The following is a 22,962-nucleotide window of genomic DNA, read 5'->3' as shown; positions in this document are numbered from 1 at the left end:
GGGAAAAGGAGCCCCCCCCCTTTTTTTATACTAACCTCACTTTAATCATTGCCAAAGAGCATGAAGACAGCCCTGCGTCCTCCCACAAGAAAGCCTTGGGCCTCACAAACTTGGCAAGGTCTCTCCCGCACAAACAGCTCCACAGGCAGAAGGCCCTGTCAGAATAAGAGCCCTGCCTCTCCGGAAAGCTGCACACAAGCAAGCCAGCAAGCGAGGGAGGGAGGACGGACACCGTCCTTTTGTGGTGGCCGCTCTCCCTTCCCGGAGCAAGTTTTCACGTTGGGCTGAAGGGAGTCTCCCTCCAAGGCAGTCAGATGGGCGCGCTCTTTCCCAGAGAAGAAGAAAACTTGCACCCCCTCTCACCATGGAGACCGATTAGCTAGCGGCTAAGAGATGAATAGGGAAAGGCGAGAGACCAAGCCAGAGGGAGTCATGCTTCCAGTCCCAGAGAGAAGGCTGAGATAGGGCGATTTTACTGTAATTCACATGGCAGGGAGAGAAAAGCTGCAATTTGGCTCTCTGCCTAGAATGGCCACGTGACTTTTTCTCTCCTCTCCCTTCAATTGCCCTGCGCGGGTCGCTCGTTTTTTTAACGCTCACATTCACTGCAAGTCAGTTCGGTTTAACCGACAACAAAACGTACCACCCTTGGACAATGCAGCATTCCCTGCACAAGCCGGTCTGTCTCTCCCTTTGTGATACAGGAACTCTGCACTGCATTTTCAGAGGTATCGGAATACATTCAGCAAAAAGGCCTGCGACATCTTAACAAAGGTTTTGTGTTCCTTTCACTGAAAAGGCTAACATCAACCACCTAACACGTATGGAAATGTTTTGAATTCACATACAATTTCAAATTCAAATGCCAAGTTAAACACCATATCCATTTTCCAACTGAAAAGTGCAGTGACATCTCTTTTAAAAACGGGAAGGAAGGAGGGAGGAGCTAAACTACAGTATACTTTCCAAGTGAGAAAAGGAAAAAACTCCATGTTCTTAGGGTATATTTGCAACTCAAGACAATGCTTCTTCCTCTTGAAAAGGCTAACACAATCCAATCAACATAATATTGTTAAAATAAATTGAGAACATTGGGATGAGTATTCATCTTCGTCATTACATCCCCCCAGACACAACCCTCACTAGGCTATTAGATTGAGGTGCAAACCATTGGGTGATCCTTAGATGTCAGGAAAGAGGTACAGAAATCTCTGCTCATAATCTGGACTTTTGCAGTCCAACTATGGCAGCCCTAATCTTGCTGAGAACATAATGTCTTCAAGCACAGTTTAATGCAATACAGCACTGGTTAACAGAATGAGCTGGAGACACTGTTCAGCTACAACTCTAAGAAGAGTTACTTTACACAACTGCAATCTATATTAAGTAGGACCAATTTGCACACAAGTTACCACGATGGTTGCTACCAAACAGTCCTCCCCCTAATAAGTCTTCACTGCAAAATAAATTCACTGTATATAAGGGAACAGTCATCTGCACCTTTTTTTTAACCAGAACAGCATATAGTTTTGTGTATTTCTGTAAAAAGAAGAAAATGGTATAAACTTTGTGTTAGTAAATAAATAAAAACAACTAATCTAGAGCAGATGTTGCTAGGCTATAAACTTCATAGGTAATACTGTATTGTGAAAAGATGCACCTCTTGTGTCCATTATCCTGGATTGTTTCTATACAGCAGTTTTTTAATCCCATTGTAGTCAGGCTGCCCACAGAGAATGATCAGTGTGAATAGCACTTGTAAAAACAACTATTCTCATCTGATGCACATTTTTCAAAGCATTTATATGTTTTAAGTCAAATCTGATGTATTCTTGCAAAATCTTAGGGAAACCCTCTTACCCTGATAATCGTAACAGGATTAAAGGCTCCCATCAAGTCTTTTGTAGCAACAAAGATAGGTAGGAAGGTAGGTATGCATCACACATTGTACATTTCCCTGAAAAAGGTAGGGACTCCAGCAGGGTAGAAATAATAATAATAGTAATAATAATTTTATATATTGCCTGACTCCCAGTAACTCTGCTGCCATTAGATAAAACAGAAGCGAGAGATTAAATATCAAGGTCCCACAATAAAGGACAATTTGGGTGCATGATCTTTCAATTTAAAAAGAATTAAATATAACATAAAAGAGAAAAGCATCATGAGAGCAAAGTCACAGATAAAACAGGTAACCAAATCACAAAAGGAAAAGCAAATATGCAAATAAAATTATCTGCAAAAAATAAAGCACACTGAATCCCTTTCAAAATCTGCTCTTACTGTGAGATCAACTTGAATATAAAGATTTAAAATACACACCTCTGAGTTCAGCTGATCTCCCCTCTACCTCAATGTCTTAACAATCAGTCTTTTACTGTCTTTTCACCTTTTCCTATATTTTAGCATATATGCAGGTTTATAAAGAAAAGACTTCTTCAAGTCAAGCTCAGCAGCCAGTCATTTCAGAAACATATCCATGTAGTTTTCTTGGCCACAGTATGGAAGCAGTTTGCTTTTTTCCAGAATAGCTTTTTTCAGTTTCCAAATCTAGCTTATGGCTCTGGGATTTCCTCTTGACTTCCCATCCAAGTATTAACCATGTCCAAAACTGCTTAGCATTCAAGATCAACAAAGGTACAGATTTATTGCCTCTAAATATCTAATTTCAGATGGACTAATGAAGGATAACCATGATAAAAAAATCAGTATTATCAGTACTGAACCCAACTAACTTAATAAAGAGTCAAAACTACTTCAGCAAATTTATAGCACTATTAAAGCCCACTCCTGTCTTGAATATATCAATACCTGGCAGTTTTAAATAGAATCAATGGTAGCATTTTTGTGTGAGAAACATGTAGCAAATTATAATATTATAAGAGAAAATAAAATGATATTCTCAAATCTATCATTTGTAGCCTGGGAAGAAACCTTACTCAGCTAAAAGCAAATGTAAGAATTTATTCCAGATACTGATTTTATAGTCATTGTCTATAGCAACTGTGTCCATAACATTCTAACTCTCAAGAGTGCAACTCTCTGGTAAATGGTACATCTGTCAAACTGCAGGAAACATCTGGGAAATAGATGAACAAAAAGTAACAAATTTAAAACTTTTCTTCCACAGACACAAAATCTGGACTATGATTTTAAAGGAATTACTTGGCTAGAGCCTTGGACATATAGGATCATGGGCACAGGATCCACTGAAATAAAAGGAGCACAGGACAATCTATGAACTCAACTGATTTCAGTCTTGTTTCCTTAGTTCTATGCAATGCGAGACTGCTTAGATATAGCTTATAGGAGAAGAGCATTCATACAGAAACAAAAACTCTTGAGTATACATAATTTTAAATTTTAAGCTGACTTAAAACCAATTTTACTCTGCTACTGATTACATTAAGCATTGTTTTGTTTAGAAAAGGATACCATACTGAAAAAAAACAACTAAGTATCTTAAACTACCATGTTCAGCCTCCTGCTCCATCAACATAAATTATTTTAAAATTAAGAAGAATGGATATTACAGTCTGCCATAACAATGGAGCCCCACACCCTACAGATCCAGGTTCTTCTAAAAGGTCCTTGGGGTCCTACACCATCTGGGTATCTCTCTTTCTCTGGTGATCTTACAGCCCTCTGGCTCTGGAGTTTTGGAGTCTGTCCAAGCTGAGCTGCACCACTTGCCAAAAGAGGTACCCTTCTCCTTGTGGAGTTTCTCTTTCTGTGAGGGAACAGACTCCTTAGGAAGACAAGAGTAGAAAATACTCTTTCTCCTGATCAGATATCCTCATTAAAAGATCTATGCTAAAATATGGACAGGGAACCTGTGGTCCTGTTAGGATAGAGAGTGAAGAACCATGCTGAGACCAGAAGATTAAGCTCTAGTGTGTATTGTTCTACTCTACAAGACAAAATCCTGCCAAACTGAAAAGGCACTAGCAAACCCTACCAGAAAAGCCCAGAAAGCTAAGGCCGTTCTCTTCTGGTCTTCTTGACTGGAAATCGAAGAGATTCAGTACTCCACGTGTGCTTTCTCCCTGGAGAGGGCCCCCTTCCTCTTTACCAGCAATCTCCGTAACAGGTCCTCCAGATACTGCTGAATTACAAATCTCAACATCTGGAAGTCAACAGGATAGGCAATTTTCACTCATGTCACACATGTCAAAATAGTCCCAAGGCTGATGGCATTGGTCTTAGTAATCCTGCATATACTTTTATAATTACACCCAAAAGTTCAGAAAGGTCTTTGCTATGACTTCTGTCAGCAGCTGCCAATGGCAAGGCAAGTTAGACAGAAGCACTTAGGTGTAATCTCTTTCCTCCTCTTTTCCATAAACTCTGCAATTCCAGCAGTGACTGGGCTAAGTTCACCAAATTGAGTTTTATGGCTAAGCCAAGTTTTTTCTTCCAAATCCACCAATGTGTTCACTGCTGCTCTTAAAGACATTTTTTTTAAAATTTTGTATGCATCTTGAGGGAATGATATTAAAGGCAAAACTGAAATACTTTGGCCACATAATGAGAAGACAGGACACCCTGGAGAAGATGCTGATGCTGGGGAGAGTGGAAGGCAAAAGGAAGAGGGGCCGACCAAGGGCAAGGTGGATGGATGATATTCTAGAAGTGATGGACTGGGGGAGCTGGGGGTGTTGACGACCGACAGGAAGCTCTGGCGTGGGCTGGTCCATGAAGTCATGAAGAGTCGGAAGCGACTAAATGAATAAACAACATGCATCTATCATCTATCTCCATCTGTTTTCAAACATCTGCTTCTTCTTTAAACAGTATGGAGTTCACAGAAGAGCCACAATGAATAAGCAGCAAGTTCGGCCGTCATTTAAATTAAGTTCTCATATCACAATTCTAGTAGGCCATCTGTAATTGGTGGAATATTATTACTCCACTGAGCAGCTCAGTATTTGTGAAATATTTTTCCGTCTTACATGATTGCTCAAGGAGATTCAGATTTCCCTGGCAGAACATAATCCCTAGCCAAGACAGTTATGACATCCATGGTGTTCCACTTCCCTTCTGTTTCCTAAGGAGTAGACTTTGAGAGTTATTTGTGACTTGATTTCCGTTGACTCATTAAAAGTATATGTGAAAGGAAATTCAGGAAATCTGTCCTTCTAGCACAACAACATATATTTTCATTAACAATTAAGCTTATATAGAAATGATGAGAGAAGTCAGGACTACAAGATTAGTATTAAAGTTATTTCTACTGTCTAATCTCCCCATCCCTGAAAAAAAATCCCCTTTTTGTGCTCTTTCTCAGAAGGCCAAACTGCACAGGGAAGGAATTAACAGCTAATTGAAAGCTAACTGAAAAACTTGGTAGGCCTTTGAAACTTCACAGGCTGAAGTACTGACTGTCAGGCAGCCAAAGTGATGCAAAACAGATGCTGGTGCCCCAGGTAAAGTTGCACCAGTTGAATTTCTGCCTGTCATTTGAGGAGACCCCTTGACCCTCTGCCCCCAGAAGGAAATCAATAGTTCCTTAGCTGATGAAACAGAGGATTGGATGATGGTAAAAGGCATAGCAGCAGCACCCAGGGCCGCAACTAGGGTCTGTGTCACCCGGGCAAACATGGATTCCATGCCCATTTTGGACATGCCCCACGTGCCCCCCCCCAGTTGCGGCCCTGGCAGCACCAGATATAGCAGTTTTACAGTCAAAAGAGAAGAAACAAAATGAAGGAAGCCATACAGATAGAAAGCAGAGGCTTGGGTGGGAACTGGCCTGGTCTATCTTCAAGGGAACCATTTTCAATTACAAGGTTATAGAAAACTTTGCGCTCCCTGCTCACCCATCAGACCACAAGGAAAGATAGGCACGTATGCTGTCACAGCGGAGCCAACATAACTTTTCCACGTTTGAGGAAGAATGAACAAACTGATTTTTAGATGCATAAAAGCAGATTCAAAGAAAATCACCATCATAGCAATAGGTAAAATAAATGTTTTTCAGAAAGAATTGGCAAAAGTTAAAAAAAAAAAAATAGGTTAGAAGAAATCTATGTTTACAGTGAATACAAAACCATGCACCCTTGTAAGCTTTTCTGGCTTATCGTTATAATTCATCTGTATTCTCATATGGCTTTTCTTTATGCCATGCATTCTTACATTTGGTAAATATTTAACACCCTTTTACAGGTAGTCTTCGCCTAATGACCATCATTGGGATTGGAATTTTGGTTGCTAAGCAAAGCAGTCATTAAGCAAATCCAATCCGATTTTACAACCTTTTTTGCAGTGGTTAAGTAAATCACCACAGGCATTAAGCAGACCACATGGTTCGCCGTTGATTTTGCTTGCCAGAAGCTGGCCAGGAAGGTCAGACATGGTGATCACGTGACCAGAGGATTCTGCGACAGTCATAAATGCAAACTGGTTGCCAAGTACCCGAATTGTGATTATGTGTCCGCGGAGACACTGCAACAGTTTTAAGTGTGAGGACCATTTGTAAGTTGGTTTTTCCAGCACCATCATAAGTCCAAACTGTTGCTAAACAAATGGTTGTTAAGTGAGAACTACCTGTAATATGGTAAATTGTCTACAAATTTTCCACCTAGAAAGATCAATTTACTGATAATCTCTAGCTGGATTATGAAATCCCTAAAAACACCTCCAATATAAATCACTATTATACACTATTTCAGCTACCCTCCAGTGTTTTCCTTGACACAATTTTCTCTGTTCTTTTATCCTAATAGAGTTCAGCCCATGACTTTGCCTTCTCATCTTCCAATGTCTAAACATTTTGCTGTCCCTTAAACACTTTTTTCTTCCTTGCGAACTCTTTCTGCTTGAATACATATGTGATGCCCTGGACAGAGAAAATAATGATAAAGACTTTTTTAAAAGACTGGAACCCTTATATAGACTTTTTTGCTGAAAGAAGAAAAGAATGAATTGATGATTACAGGATTTGGGAATTAAAAATGAGACAAAGATATTGTGGAAAAGTTTAAGATGACAATTACTTGATAGAAAGAAGGGTAGAAAGCACAATTGTATGTTTTTTTTTCTTTTTATCCATTTCTTCCTTATTTCTCTATTTCTTACTTTATCTTTGTTCTTGTTTGTTTTGTATATTTTATTACACTGAAAGTTTCTAATAAAAATAAATAATAAAAAAAGAATATATATGTGATGCCCTAAGCTCTCACCAACCTATTTATAGATTATTACAGAGAACATGAACATAATTATGCATTCACTGATTTAAATACTTTGCATAGTATTTTAATTTTTTCTTGTATACATGTGTCTATTGTGCAACAGAGGAATAAATGGTGTAAGCATAAGAACCTTAGACACTGTTAGTTTAAATATTAGAACTGCACAATTTGCTTTTAATTTCACTGCCGTATTAAAATGAAAATCGGCAGATGTGTTCTACTGCATTCACAGTAAAAGCTGAGAAGAGAGTAAATTATTTAGGTACCATAGTCCAAGTGCCATCTTCCCAAAGGCCCTTTATTTTACCACTGCATGACATGGTTGGCAATCTGATGCCTTCCAGATGTTTTGGACTTCTACCCCCATGAATGCCAGTCAGATTGGCCAACAGAAAGGAATTGAGGGAGCTGTAGTCCAAAATGTCTATAGGAATCAAGTTTCTTCACTTGCAGTTAGCTATGAATAGGACTGGAGGATAAACAAGGTAGAAAGTATATGCTATTCAATCCACTTACTGGCAGCAAAGGAATTTGTATACATAATTCATTCATGAGATATAAACACTCTTCCCTCCATAATCTCTATAAGAACAATGGAAAAGGCAGTGCATGCCAATTTTTCAACATTTCTGAAGCCAAGAGGGTTGTTAAGATTTCTTTAAAAAACAGCAACAACAGACTTGAAAATTCTCATGGACATACATTCAGGATAAAACATAAAATGCCTAATTGAGTCATTAGTTAAGAACAATTTATTTAAAAGCAACAATTTGGAAATAAATTCAACATCAATCAATCACCTCTTCAGGTTCTTCTCACCAAGAAAATGCATTTCATCAAACCTCCAGCTTTCAAACTGAGATCAGAAGAAATATATTTGTTAAGCCATGTGCTCCTATTGATCTTGTTAAGATCATCATAAGCTAATGAACCTTTTATTCTCAAATGAAGGAAGTATTTTAAAATATGCTTAATATTTCCATGGATTTTGCTGATTTCCTAAAACAGTAATTTTTTTAAAAAAATTGTGTAATTTCCAGATTGATCCTCTACATTGTGTCTGATGCATCATACTCAAACCAAGCCTTGTGAAAATATAGCCTATGATCCCTTCTGCCTTCATAAATGCAAATTCTGAAGGTTTGAATTTCATTTTCTTAATAGCCTTGATAAAAAAAAAAGAGCATTCAGCCTTGCCATACAAGAGAGTACCAGTCTGGGCTGCAAAAATCTGTACTTCTTTACTTCCAGTTAGTGGTAATTTGGATTTTTGCAGTCCAGTGTGATAACCCTAATAACACAAGCAATTTCAAAACACCAGGCTTGTAATTCAATTCTACTGGAGTAAACAGAACTGTAACAAACACAAAACTCAACAAAACAGGACCTGATTTTGTCACCGTACGAAACTCTGACACATCCCAAAAGCCTTGTTCAGAGTACGGCCATTCCAAAGTTCAAAGTATCCTTTGCAGTATAGTATAATATTTGAAAAACTATGTCATGATCCATGTGTGTCAGAAAATCTGGGAGTTATCCAGTCAGATCATTGCTAAATCTGCACAAGAATCACCAAGGATTTAATTTTAAAATTTAAAATACACTAAAATCTTGGTACCAATAAAAAAGGATTCAGGTATGTCTTGCGGTAAAATTACAAAAGTATCTACATTCTGCTTTGACACGATCATTCTGATTAATATATTTCATTACTCATAATTAATAACTAACAGTTTTCTACTGCAAACCACCTGGAGTCTTGGAAGCTGGGAGGTATATAAATGCATATGAATACATAAAATACATTCACACAATATAATGGAGCAAAGCAAAGCAAACCAAAGCAAAGCAAAATATGGCGAAACATTTCACTGCAATGGCATTTAAAAGCTCTTACTTAAAAGTGCTACAAAAATGAGGTAATGTTGATACTATTAGATTCATGTTTTTGTTGTTGTTGTTATTTTGGTCTATTTCTTGACAGAAAATGACCTAAAGAAAAATTACAAAGCTCAGCATAGAAGACTCTTAAGGCAGAAATTATGCCTCCTGTGAAAAGGCTGAGGTCAGCTATTAAGAGCTCTCTCTAAGGATAAAGGGACCCTTGTTTTCAGCTGAACTGTGAAAATGAGAAAATACCTCCGATCTAACAAACAAAAAATGCATACAATATAAGTCAGGCCCGAGACCTCTGTTTAAACTTTAAGGGACAACGCATAATTAGCATTCCATTTGGACAGCAACATCCAGATACTTTCAACCTAAAATAAACTGGACCAGATGCATAAAACTGCAAAGACATCCTGCAATTAAAGAGGATAGTTGGTATGGGTTCTTCTCCACGCTTCACTAAAAGATAAACATTTGCACAGGGCATAACTACCAGCCAAAAGGAAGAATATCTCAAAACTTGAGAAAGTTTAATAGCAAAATTTTATTATGAATATTAGAGGGCAAGTTAAATTAAGCATAAAATCAGTACATATTATTACGTTTTGTGGCTATTTTAATATATGGTGTTAGCATAATAAATAATTCCTCTTCAGTCTGAAAGCTCTGATACTTTATAAAGGTCATTAAAATTTTCCAGCTTGTCTTTTGTGGGGGGATAGCAGGCTGCAGGAACGAATGAAAATGAACTGAAAAGTCTACAGTAATGTTCCCTGCCCTGGTGCCCTTCAGAGGTGTCCATGGTGGCTAAGGATTTTGGGCATTAACATCCAATACATCTATGGAGCATCACATTGGGGAAGACTTAAAGTTCAGAGGAATGGTGCTGTCACTATTTTGTAAATCCCTGCTTATTCTCTTTTTGATGGAGAAAGAAACAAGGAACCAAAATGAGGCCAGCATCTTAGGTAATGTATGTTTTCCTTCAGTGGTCATGAAGAAACTGTCAGTTACTCCTCTCACTTCAGGGTGATAACCCTTCGCTGACAGCTAATGTCATGAATTAAATAGTCAATATTATACTACACATTTGGGGGTTGCCAGAAAACCATATGATAGCCTCGTCCTGAATGTGCCCAATACTGTCTTTTTTAAAGCGTGTGAAGCATTTTTCATAGGTTATGTCAAACAGAGGTATGTCTTTATTCAATTGGCCTTATTCAATCATCACAAAGCTACTTTATGTTATCTGATGTTTTAATAATGAAAGGAGAAGTCCTATACTAAACTATATGGCTCTCAACAATGAAGATATTTTTTAGACAGACCAGATGATCTGATAGCTGAATAAACATTAAAAGTTGCATCTAATAATTTAAGAAGCATAACAAGATTTATCATAGTTCAGTATTCTGCTCTACGCTGGATGATGCCTCAAGAAAGCCAACAAGCTTAAGATGGGCACACTAACTATCTTCTGCTCATATTCCCAGGAACTGGAACTGGAAGCAGCACTGCCTCTAATAACAAAGGCAATATATACCCATCCTACGCCACTGGCAATCTTAGACTATATTAAAAAATTCAATTCCTTTTTAAGGTCATGCATCTTGTGGCCATCCCTACGTCTTAAGATAGCTGAAATATTGGATGAAGGCATGGACCATTTTATACATCCTTAATCTCTGACCCTTCCACTTCCTTGGATGGCCCCAGGTTCTAGTATTATTAGGAAGGGAAGAAAACTTAATTCAGGTAAAAACGTACCGCTGTAGTTATAGGTATGATTTAACACAACACAAACTTATTTTAATGCAGAATGAATCAAGGATATAAGTGAAAAGTTACATAGAAGCAATAAAAAATGCGTCTTCAAAAGACATCTGCTTTATGAACAAATTGTGGGTTTAAGGGAACATTTTCTAGCTCCATTTTTACTCTAAGCAGTTATTTTTTTCCCCTTCAAGAAAAAATCAGCAGACAATGAGAATTCCCACTTCCTGTATTAAATAAGGTAACATATGCAAAGAAGCAAACAACTTCCTACTCCAATGACTTTTGCAAACTAAACTGTGAGGCATTTTTTATAAATTAAATATAAAATATACGGTTAAAGAGATTAGGTAAATTACTTATCTTAAGTAAGTTACTTATCTTAAGTAAGATTTCTCATAATAGGGCCAAACATTTATTTATTCATTCATTCATTTATTTATTTATTTTTATCCCATCTTTATTATTTTTTATAAATAACTCAAGGCAGCGAACATCCCTAATACTCCTTCCTCCTCCTATTTTCCCCACAACAACAACCCTGTGAGGTGAGTTGGGCTGAGAGAGAGGGACTGGCCCAAGGTCACCCGGCTGGCTTTCATGCCTAAGGCGGGACTAGAACTCTCAGTCTCCTGATTTCTAGCCCAGCACCTAACCAGTAGACTAAAATATAATACTCTCCAATTCATTTGTAATTTGTAATTCTCTTATATCATGCCAGCAATAGCTTTTCCCCATTTCTTACAAATGCAATACAAAGAGCACAAAGAGATTAATCACAGCCAAAGTGTATTTGGGTGTTGCCAAGCATAATACTGTTGCATATAATTTTTTATACAAATGTTTCTCACATTTGACCTGATCCCTTAACTTTTTTACCTCTCTTCCTATGTTTAAAAGAACTCCACAAAAAGTCATAGAAAGAAAAAAAAAATCAAAATAATACTACAGTCACTTCTGCAACTGCTATAAATCTGAATTTTTGTAAATACGTATAGAACCACATGTCATTTTGAGCAGAATTCTATTTTATGGCTTCAAGACAAGTAAATCTCAAAACATCATGTGATTTTAGCCTTTAAAATTCCATGTATCTGCATGAAATGACACATTCTCCATAACTATTTTTATTTTATTTTTATAATTTTATTAATTTCAAAGTTCTCAAATTCTATAATAATGCAGATGTATCTAGTGGTTAAGGCAACAGGCTAGAAACCAGGAGACTGAGAGTTCTAGTCCTGCCTTAGGCATGAAAGCCGGCTGGGAGACCTTGGGCCAGTCCCTCTCTCTCAGCCCAACTCCCCTCACAGGATTCTTGTTGTGTGGAAAATAGGAGGAGGAAGGAGTATTAGGGATGTTCGCCGCCTTGAGTTATTTATAAAAAATAATAAAGATGGGATAAAAAAAAATCTAAATAAATAAATATTTCCTATATAAAATTACATGGCAGTTGAAAGAAACATTATTTTTATTTTTCTCCCAAGGATCACAATTCTAACTTTAAGTAACAATTTTAAGCAATTTACCGAAAGTATATAAAACAGAAAAAAGGAGCACTTTTCACTGTTCGTGAGTTTGTATTCTTTCAAATGCTGAAGCTTTTATTAGTCACACATTCCAAGCCTGCAGTCTGCAAGCCTCTGACTAACACTCCTGTGATTTATTTGAGGAGAAATACTCTGTCTACATCTTATGACTGAACACAACAATCCCAAGCTGAGTGGAATGTAAGGAATGTGGAGTGCTGGTTGGGCTGAGGCAGCCAGGAAAGCACAAAGTTATCAAGTTGGCTTGGCTGAAATACTCCAATCGCTTCCTCTAGTAAGGAATGAAAGGCATTCTCTCAGCTTCAGGCCAAATGCAGTTCTATGCCTAGGAAGGGAAAAAAAAATAGGTGGAAATAACGTTCTCCTCCAGCAAACAGTACAAAACTCTGCTGTCATGTGAAGAATGGAAGCGTATAGCAAACTATCTTTATGAGACCAGTTGTTGATGTATAGCTTGCTGAGCAGCTGTTACTAAGTTTCCTGGCCTGTGTCTGCATGCATGTGCATATGCACACAGACACATATTTCCTCTCAGAGTAGTAAGACAACACATATAGGATCACTGGAGCAAACAGAAGTGGTATTTTAAAACATACCTAAGCATTTTCTAGCAGCAGGAATAAGTAGAGCTAATACTGTGGATAAAAAGGAGATTAAGGATATATAAACAGTCCATGTCTTCATCCAATATTTCAGTTATCTTAAGATGTAGGGATGGAGTTTGTGCTTTGTTGAACGATGAAATTAGGAGGTCTCCTGCAAGATATTTTCAAGTTTTTGGTTTTCAGCCTAGCATATAAGTCTCAACTAAAAGTGATTATATGGCGGCATCATAAATACACAGCCTCTGTTCACTATAATACTTAAAGTGAAATGCAGTGAAAGAACTATAAACGAATGTCACAGAGCTGCTACGGTTAACTAAATCCTCATGTCAACCTTTTTGTGTCCTCATTGGTGGCAACACCTTATCATCCAATGTAGTAAAACTGAATGTATGTTACCTATCTGAGCACAGCATAATGTGCAACCCGATACAGAGTGTGAGAGAAATAACAAGACACAAAAATACAATTCTGGGAGGCAACTATATCCCATGTCTTTACAACTAATGCAGTGATGCATGCTGGATTATTGCTTTTCAAAAACTAATATTTGAGCAAAACTTGAACACATTGCTTTCTAAATAATAACAGCACTGACTGGTTTAGTTGAGGGCAAAGTAATGAAAAAGATAAATAAAAACTTACAGATGAGGATTGAATAATCGACTCATTTTAGATAAGTGTTCCTTTTCACAGTCTAGATCATCATCTCCTTGGTCCATGCTGAACCTCCTCTTGCAAGGACTGATTGGGGGTGGCCCTGTCCTGTGGTTGGTTACAGCAGCAGATACGGGGAGAGACTGCATCCTGGGTTCTCCTCTTAGTGCAGCTTCACCTACAGAAAAAGCAAAGGTAGAGTAGATGGAACAAAAATAGGAACATGAAAAAGGCACCCTATAAAGTCATCACCTCCCTTAAAGTTTTAAAGAAATGCTTCATATTTGTCAGCCTTTTAAAACAATGGCTAAATGCTAATTATTCATTTTTTAAAATAAAACTAGATGATTACAAATCTATAATTCGTTAAAATTCAGTTCTAAAATATAACTATTGTGGAAAAACAGCAGAGATTATAGTTATAAATACAGTTTATTCACTTAAAATAGAAACAAGCAATTACAAGTAGTCCTTGTTTAACAACCACAATTGGAACTGGCAACTCCATTGCTAAGTGACATGATCATTAATCGAGACATCACATTACCATGATTGTAATGATTGCCTATCCCAATAGACTCAGACTCACAAGCAGGTACTTAATGATATCTGATTTATTAGAAGAATAGTATACAAATACAGAGAAAGCTGAGAATGAATAAAAGTGCGCCAAATACAAACTAAAAACCCTCGGCTCAAAACGTAATCCTTCCCCTCGCCCGGCCGTAGCAAACTCCCCCCCCCCCCAGGTGCTGTTAACCGTTTTCTACTGATCCTGGGAAAGTAACCTTGAACACATGAGATAACCCAAACACATTCCAACCCAGCAGCCAAGAGATAACAACTCCACGAGATGGAATCCTCCTCCCTTCCCAGATGAAACACGTATCAGTGAAATGACATGCAAAACGTTACGATGTACCAGCAACATTGGAACGGCGAACATGACAACGATGGACTTACAACTTCACTTCTGCCACTGTAGTTAAGTGAATCACCACAGGTCATTAAACGAGACAACACATGACCATGACTTGGGATTTCACTGCCGGCTTCTCCATTGACTTTGCTTGTTGGAAGCTGGCTGTGAAGTGCACAAATGGCAATCACATGACTGCAGAACACTGCAATGGCGGTAAATGCCCAACGGTTACAAAGCACCCGAATATCAGTCACGTGACCGTGGGGATGCTGTGATGGTTGTAAGTGTAAGGACTGGTCATAAAGTTACTTTTTCAGTATGTCATAACTTTGGTTATGATTTGCTAAACAGTTGTTAAGCGAGGATTACCTGTAATACATCTTCCAAATATTTCTGGCAGACATTTGATTATCATAAAGAGCATAAACACAGTGTTTCATTGTCCTGATACCATAAATTAATGATCAACTATATTCAATTTACTTTCTAATTGCTTTGTTGGTATTCATGGAATCATAGAATGTAAGGATTGTTAAGGACCTTGAAGATCACTTAGTCCAATCTCCTGCCCAATGCAGGCCTGATTTATTATTTTATTATACCTTATTATACTTATTTATAATAATAAAGTATATTAATTGTAGTTTTCTGTTTTGTCATAAACTGCCTTGTGTACTACGCATGATGTATAATTGGACCCTTCACTACTCAACACTGTACCATTCTTACTCTGCATTTATACACTATGTTTTCAAGAAGCGTAACACAGGAAAGCAAATTGTACTTTGGTGCTGATGGTTCCAGTCGGTGGAGCAATGACTATTGGATTAAATAAGAGGCAAGGTTTATATTTTCTATTCATATTCCTTTGGGTGGGATATTTTTCTTTGGTTTCCCCTATTATTAAGCGGCTTAAGCCCATTCTAAGGCTTAAGTAACCACCTTATTCTATTTATAGCTTAAAACAGCAGAAAATCACTTTACTGATTTTCAGCAGCACATTTTGGCAATGTGGTAAGAGGGGTTCTAGAAGCCTTTGGGAGAACTTACAAGGTTTAGATTACTCACCCCTGATTCAGTGACTAAAGGATAGCTTTACAATATCCCCGCTTGGCAAGCTATGCCAAGAGACCATGGACTTGCTTAAGGACATTTTTTACACTTAGCCAAATGGAATTTTGAACCATGAATGTTCTCAACATACAGTTTCTCTTTACAAACTTTGAACACGTAGTGCTACCTTCTGCAATAGATGGGATGCTGTTACCACAATTATACAACTACCCATCTCTTGTTCAGTCTCTGAATACACTTTGTTAAAAATAGAGATAACACTGTGATAACTATATTTAGCTTCTGTCCCTTGAAAACAAATTGGATTTCCCACTGGAGACAAGAGAGATTCTTCAACGGAAGAGAAGGCCACTTTCCCCCCAATCTAGCCATAAAAAATGGCTCCTTTTCCTTTTCAGATTAAAAACATGCAACATGAAAGCATCCTAAATTCTGACAGTGTTAATTCACTGGGATGTATAGGGTAGAAAAATAATTAGATTTAAAACCTCATTATGTTTTTCAGATAACCACAATTATTGTTATCGATACTTTTTATTAATAAGATGCATGCATCTTGTGCTGGTTTCCTCACACAACACAGTTATTCCCAAGTTAGCAATGTTTTGTACTATACTTATATAAAGCATTTTAAGACGCATCAGTCTCACTCGTGGTTTACTGAATATGTCACAACCGGTTCAATTCATATAACCTACTAAGCTAAAACCAAACCAACCATATTCTGCCTTGACACAAAGGGCAGTGCCATACACTGCAGTCTCGCTTCAAACATGAAATATTGATGTCTTCGTCTTCTCGTTATGTCCAAAATATAATTATCACAAGCTGGAACAGCAGCACATCATACCTGAGCAAGAGACTGTCCTTGCAATTCCACAATTTTATATCCTATTCAATGCACAGCTGACATATAAATAGAGCCCTGTTTAATATGTTCAACAAACACAACTTTGTTGTGAAAGAAACCACTCAGGACTAATCTTCACTACGTTTACCAGTAAAAATAAACAGTTGCCAATTTAGCAAGCAAGATATAAACTAGCAAATATACTGTGGCCGACAAACATACGACAAGTAATGACTTCTATTCAAGATTCTGGCACCAAAAACTAAACAGTAACTTTCCACTTTCTACCTACATGTTAAAAGAAAAACGGTGTGCTCCATGGCAAACAAGGTTCCCATCTGAACATCCTGCTGTATTTATACACAGGTTATTATTAACTTCGATACTTCTCTCCCACTTTTCTGCTTTATGCCATCCCAATGCCAAATGTTAATAAATGCTTGTCAGGTAACTATCTATTATTACAAGGAGGGCAAAATAATTTAGTGAACAGTATAATATGCTTTCTCAGGTTCTACCATTTACATCAAGAGTTGACTACACTGCACTCACAGATGAGACGTTGTCTGCAACACTGTCAAGTGGCATCTACAAGTCCTAACAAAACTTATAAAAAACTAAAAATCTTGCAAAATCTCTTGAGATTTTGGCCATTTAAAAGTCTGTTTATTTTCTTTTGGCATCCATGCCATCATGCTAAGTCAAACAATGATGCCCAGCACTAGAAAATACTCCAAATTTCTATTTAAATAATATAGGAATATCTTGGAGAAATTTGGTTTATTTCTATTCAGCTAAGTACACAATCATCTGAGTACACAATCGATTCTTGCCTGGTAGAATATCTGGTAACTTTGCAGAGACTGCAGATGAGAGGGCGGGAATTTTAATTTTAATCTATATCTGCACATTATGCAAACTTCCCAGTGAATCTTTAGAACGGTATTCCTGCTGAATGCAGAAATAACATATATATGACTGCTGGAGTTGCAACTGGCTGCTGAATGTGGTAAGAGCAGTATATGATAGTAGTTAAGCATGCATATGAATAAATGGAAGCTTAGCAAATGGTTCAACACTTATCAGAAATGGATGGATACTTAGGGATAAACGTATAAGCGATGCCTGAGGTGACATTAGAGGTAGGTTGGTTTGGGATATGAATGTATGTGTACTTTTGTAAACAGATTTTAACATCATGTTGTTGGCTGAAAACCCAAATGATCTGCAGTAGACTGTTTGATGCTATGAAGAAGATGGATCTTAAAATTAAGGGGAATTCTAGGAGTCGAAGTCCACACATCTTAAAAGTTGCCAAGCTTGAGAAGCTCTGGCCTAAATAATATATACTTTTAAATATTCACAGAGCCGTACCCCAGTTTTCCAAATTTATCACTATGTCTGGTCTACAGCACGTAGAGTATTCATCTTCAGAATGCTCCTCTTAGTTTCAGCAAGCGGCTGGGCAGGGACACAGACTCTCAAATACCTGTGCTTATAGCTCTATTCAACAACTCCCCCTCCCCCCAAGACTCGGAATGTTAGGCAGTATGATGAAATACAAACAAGACACCAGAGATAACAATGTGACATAGTGTTTACCTGTCATAATACTACATCACTGCGGCCGTATAGCTACAAATGCACAGAACAAAAAGCTTTGTAGTCTAAGTTTAATCATTTCCAAGAAGCAAAGTTAAATTTCCTCCAACCACCTACCTGGCAATACTGATCTACTTATTTGCTCAAGATGGATGAATATACTTAACTGATAATATGTAAATGCTTGAGGGGGTCTTTTTCCCCTTCACACATGAAAGTGCATCTACATTTGTATTTTTTTCCTTAACCCAATCAATACTTCCCTTTCTCCTGCACATAATTTACAGTAACATACTCTAAAAAGACAGCTGAAAAGCCTTTGAATATTGTCATAATTGATCTCTGTGTTTAAAAAGTCCTTTCAGATGAGGTTTTTATTCTGCAAATTGCTATGCCTCACTCATGAAATTTTACTGGTAATCCAGAAGGCTGCCATCTTCCATTCGTAATCCTCTCAGGTTTTTTTTTCCCATCTCTTCTTACCAGAAAATCAAACTCCATTAAGGACAAAAAGTTAAATACTGTACTTGCATAAGGTTTTTCAGTTGTTAAGTGCTAGGAGCCATCAATCTGGAAGCAATAAAAGAGTAGCATTTTTAGGGCTGTACAAAACTTCTGAAAAAGGTGTTCCACAAAACATATTTGCAGGAATTTAGTGTATCTCTGTGAAGCATTAAAGCAGCTGCATCTTCCAGACTTCAGACTTTACAAGCTGTGTCAAAGGCTTTCCCAGTTCATCCAACAGTACATCCACATGCGAAGAACACTTCCAGGAACCACTGAGGCTGCTGTATTGAGTCTTCCAGAAAACGTAGCTATTTAATACTTCCAGGAATGTACTTTCACTCACACCAAAGCATTTTAAAAAGCATCTCTTTTTTATTTCTGTGCACAGTCCTAGTTTTTTTATTAGCCAAAGAGAGACAGGACTTTTGCAACTTATTATCGCTTATCTTATCCCAGATAAAAGGACAAAATTAAAAGTATTGTGGACATTGTTATTTATGAATTTATATATTGTCCTTTCATGCTTCAGACGAGAAAATGCCCATGCAGGTAAGGAGAACACAACCTTCAAAGATAACTTCCATGTATTTATTTGAAGCACTTCTTCCTTCCCTATTAGCTCTCATATCAGAAATTATCTAATTGGGTTTAAAAAGTCCTTCAGGGGATAGAGCTGAAAGTTATAAGGGAGGGATTTCTCAGTTTGCTACATGAGTAGTAAATGTATTATACTTCTCCAATCCCATGGAGAAGGGAAAAGTAAATATAACTCTCTCCAAAACTCTAATATTCCCTGCTTAAACAACATAATGAAGCTCCTTTTGAGACTATGTGACAGTGAGAATATCACAAAACTAACTCCGCTTAGTTCGATGGCTGTAAGACTAGTCAGTCAATAAACTATCTAATTCTGCTTAATCTCAAATGCCTATGGGAAGGTCATCCACCAAGCATACAGTACATGCAGTTGTATCCACCTGTGCTTGTACTGACAGGCATATTATCTCTGACACCGTATGTAATACAGGTAGACCTCTCTTACCAACTGCCTCATGCAGTGACCATTTGAAGTTATGACAGTGCTGAAAAAATAACTTTGCAACCAAGGTGCGCATTTACGACCTTCACAGTGCCTCTCTCCAGTCATGTGTTCGCCATTACAGTCAGTACACGTTGTCCTATGCCTGACCCCCCCCCATTGCAGATTGGAGAGGAAGGGGTTACAAGAGAATAAGCAGGCACACAATGGGGAATACACATTGAAAAGAAAGTGCTGGGAGCTGCGAGCATGCTAGGCAAACAGCTGGCACCACTGCATTCCTTTCGATGAATATTGTCATGAGTAAGGATGGCGAGCAGGGGGCTCCCTTCCAGACTGTTAAGCGCATGCGTAGCACTGAGGAATTGGTGAGCCATTCCAAGAGGCACAGATTGGGACCGCCTTAACCTGCTGGGTTTATATGGCTGGGTTTTCCCAAGTTTGTTCAGTTTGTTAGGATTACTGTTATGTATTATCAATAAAACATTAGAGACCAGATCCTTGTCTCAGAGTGTTTCCTGGGAGTTAGGACAAATATTCCCCATTGTGTGCCTGCTTACTCTCTTGTAATCTCTTCCTCTCTAATGAATGTAAATACAAACATTAATCCCCTTCTTGCTAATTATCCCAGTACTGGGATACCAGTTTTTATCTGCCCTTAATCTTCCATCGTTCAGCTTTATTGAAAGAACCTGGGCTGTAATATTTCAAAAGAGAATTAAGTAATTGACTATAGGTCATCCATTGATATACCTTCCTGCCTACTCTTCAAACTATGTACACTGTTATATACTTTTATCATGACATCCCCTTGACTATTCAGTACAGGGAAAAAGTTTCTGTTCCTTGGGGTGCAGTGGACAAAACTGTTCATAATACTCCAATAATCCCGTTTTTATGACCTGGCTGCTTACTGTGGGAGCAGAATAAACCCAAAAGGGAGACAAACACACTATGTTGCCAAATTTTGCTGCCAGTCCTATCTGTAAGTTACTATTTTACAGGAATACGCTCCCATGTTTAAGTGAAGTAGTGATTATTAAAGGGTTAGGAACAAGCTAGTCTAGTTTTAGATCAGTATAATTTAATAATAATGATAGTTTAATATGACAAAATCAGCAGCTGAAGCTAAACATTATCACCCGCTGATTGATGCAGCTCAAACTCCTGTGAAAACATCAGCTACCAACTTCAAAACTTGGTAATCCAAAGTACAGATTTCCAGTACTTATTGTAGGCATCCATTTTTGCCGCATGACATAAAATATTAGGACTGTGCAAAGCACTGGAAAGGGTGCTTCTCAGAGCAAGTTAGAGTGAGCAAAGCACCACTCATCCCAGCATTAGAGCAGGTATGTTCTTTGGTAGGTTCATAAGGCTGCCCCAGCTGTCTGGCTGTGTGTAATGATTGCCTTATCCCAACAAAGTCAGTCTCACCAGAGTTTAGTGAATAAAACTGATTTATTGAAAGGATAGTATGCAAATATGAAGAAAGCTGAGAATAAGCAAAAGCGCGCCAAATACAAACTAAAAACCCTCACCTCCAAGCCGATCCCGCCCCCCACCCCAACATCGCAACCACCCCCTCCCAGCATTGGCAAGCGTCACACATCTGCCTGGGAAAGTAACCTTGAATACATGTCATAACCCAAACACACATTCCTTCAGGGTAACACAAAGATAACAGCCTGGCAGGGCTGGAATTCCCCACCCCGCAGGTGATAGACACGGGTCAGAAACATGACATGCAAAACGTTACGATGTAGGCAAAGCATTGGAACGATGAACATGACATATCGCCCCCCTTAAAGAAAGGAAATGACCTCACGGAGCAGGCTTAGTGGGATAAGCCGCGTGGAAATGGGTAACTAGAATAGGGGAGTGAACATCATGGGCGGCCACCCACTCAGGATGAGGGAAATGTTTCCAGCGAACCAAGTATTGTAAGACAGAACGACATCGTCGGGAATCCAGGATTTCTCGGACTTCAAAGTGTTGTTGACCATCAATCATGATAGGTGCAGGGGGTGGAGGCTGTGGATGCCAGCGGGCTGATTCGTGGAAAGACTTAAGCAGGCTGCAATGAAAGACAGGGTGTAAGCGTTTAAGATTTGCAGGCAAATCTAATTTAAAAGTAACAGGATTAATTTGAGCAATAATAGGAAAAGGACCAATAAACTTAGGTGCCAACTTTTTTGAAGGTTGTGTAGACTTGATGAACTTGGTGGAAAGATACACCTTATCACCCACTCGGAAAGGTGGTGAGGTGGAACGTTTGGAATCTGCATGTCGTTTGTAAGTGGCTTGAGCATCAGCAAGCGCTTGTTGTATTGTTGGCCAGGCAGCTGCCAGACGTGTAGCCCAATCAGCAGGTGAAGACGGGGGGGAGGCTGGCTGAGGCAGTTCTGGGATCGGGACAAAGTCACGGCCAAAAACGGTATGGAATGGCACCTGGCCAGTGCTTTGATGAACGGCATTGTTGTAGGCAACTTCAGCAAATGGTAGGTCGACCCAATCATCTTGCTGATAATTGACAAAAGCACGCAGATATTGTTCAAGGGTAGAATTGACCGCCTCCGTATTTCCGTCAGTCTGCGGATGCGACGCAGTTGACAATGCTTGGTTAGTACCCAGTAATTTCATAAATTCCCGCCAAAATTTGGATGTGAATTGTGTGCCTCTGTCCGTCGCCAAGCGGGCGGGGCATCCGTGAATTTTGTACATGTGTACAATGAAGAGGCGGGCCAGCTGTTGTGCAGATGGGATGGTGGTACATGGGATGAAATGGGCTTGTTTAGAGAAAAAATCTTTCACCACCCAAATGAGAGTTTTCCTCTGGCTATGAGGTAAATCAACAATGAAGTCCATAGAGATCTCCTCCCAAGGGCGGGAAGGATTTGCCACTGGTTGTAACAAGCCCTGGGGCTTTCCCACTTTTCGTTTAGAAGCAGCGCATACTGGGCAGGAATTGACGTATTCTTTGATGTCGCGCCGGAGCGTTGGCCACCAGAACTGGCGTCTAACCAGATGAAGGGTCTTACCAAACCCAAAATGCCCAGCCATTCTGTCATCATGGGATCGTGACAGAATGGTTTTGCGCAACGTCTCAGGTACATAGAGACGATCATGCTTCCATGCAAAATCTTGTTTAAAAGTAACCTCGTTGAGGTTTGCTTGTAACCAAGTGTCAGTTTTCAGCTCGGAAAGAAACCTTTGTTGCAAGTCTGAGGGTACAGGCAAGCGAGGTGAAACTGAAGCATCTGTACGCTGTGCTCGGGTTTGGCTGCAAGTTACAGCTGC

The 22,962-nt window shown here is 38.6% G+C and overlaps 1 protein-coding gene across 3 annotated transcripts in view; it reads right to left on the bottom strand.

Annotated features, from left to right (window-relative positions):
- Positions 1–22,962, bottom strand: part of VGLL4 (vestigial like family member 4) — a 96,466-nt gene that overhangs the window by 19,914 nt on the left and 53,590 nt on the right. For 2 of the 3 annotated variants that reach the window (XM_063291845.1, XM_063291844.1), the window contains one exon: positions 13,657–13,846. In XM_063291845.1, coding sequence (XP_063147915.1) covers positions 13,657–13,846 — 190 coding nt within the window. Of the gene's footprint in view, positions 1–35; positions 290–13,656; positions 13,847–22,962 lie in introns of those variants that run through there. The other variant, XM_063291846.1, reaches the window with a different exon arrangement.

The sequence above is a fragment of the Candoia aspera genome, chromosome 2 (assembly GCF_035149785.1).
Source record: "Candoia aspera isolate rCanAsp1 chromosome 2, rCanAsp1.hap2, whole genome shotgun sequence".
NCBI classification, from domain to species: domain Eukaryota; kingdom Metazoa; phylum Chordata; class Lepidosauria; order Squamata; family Boidae; genus Candoia; species Candoia aspera.
This window is presented reverse-complemented; position numbering and strand designations above follow the sequence as displayed.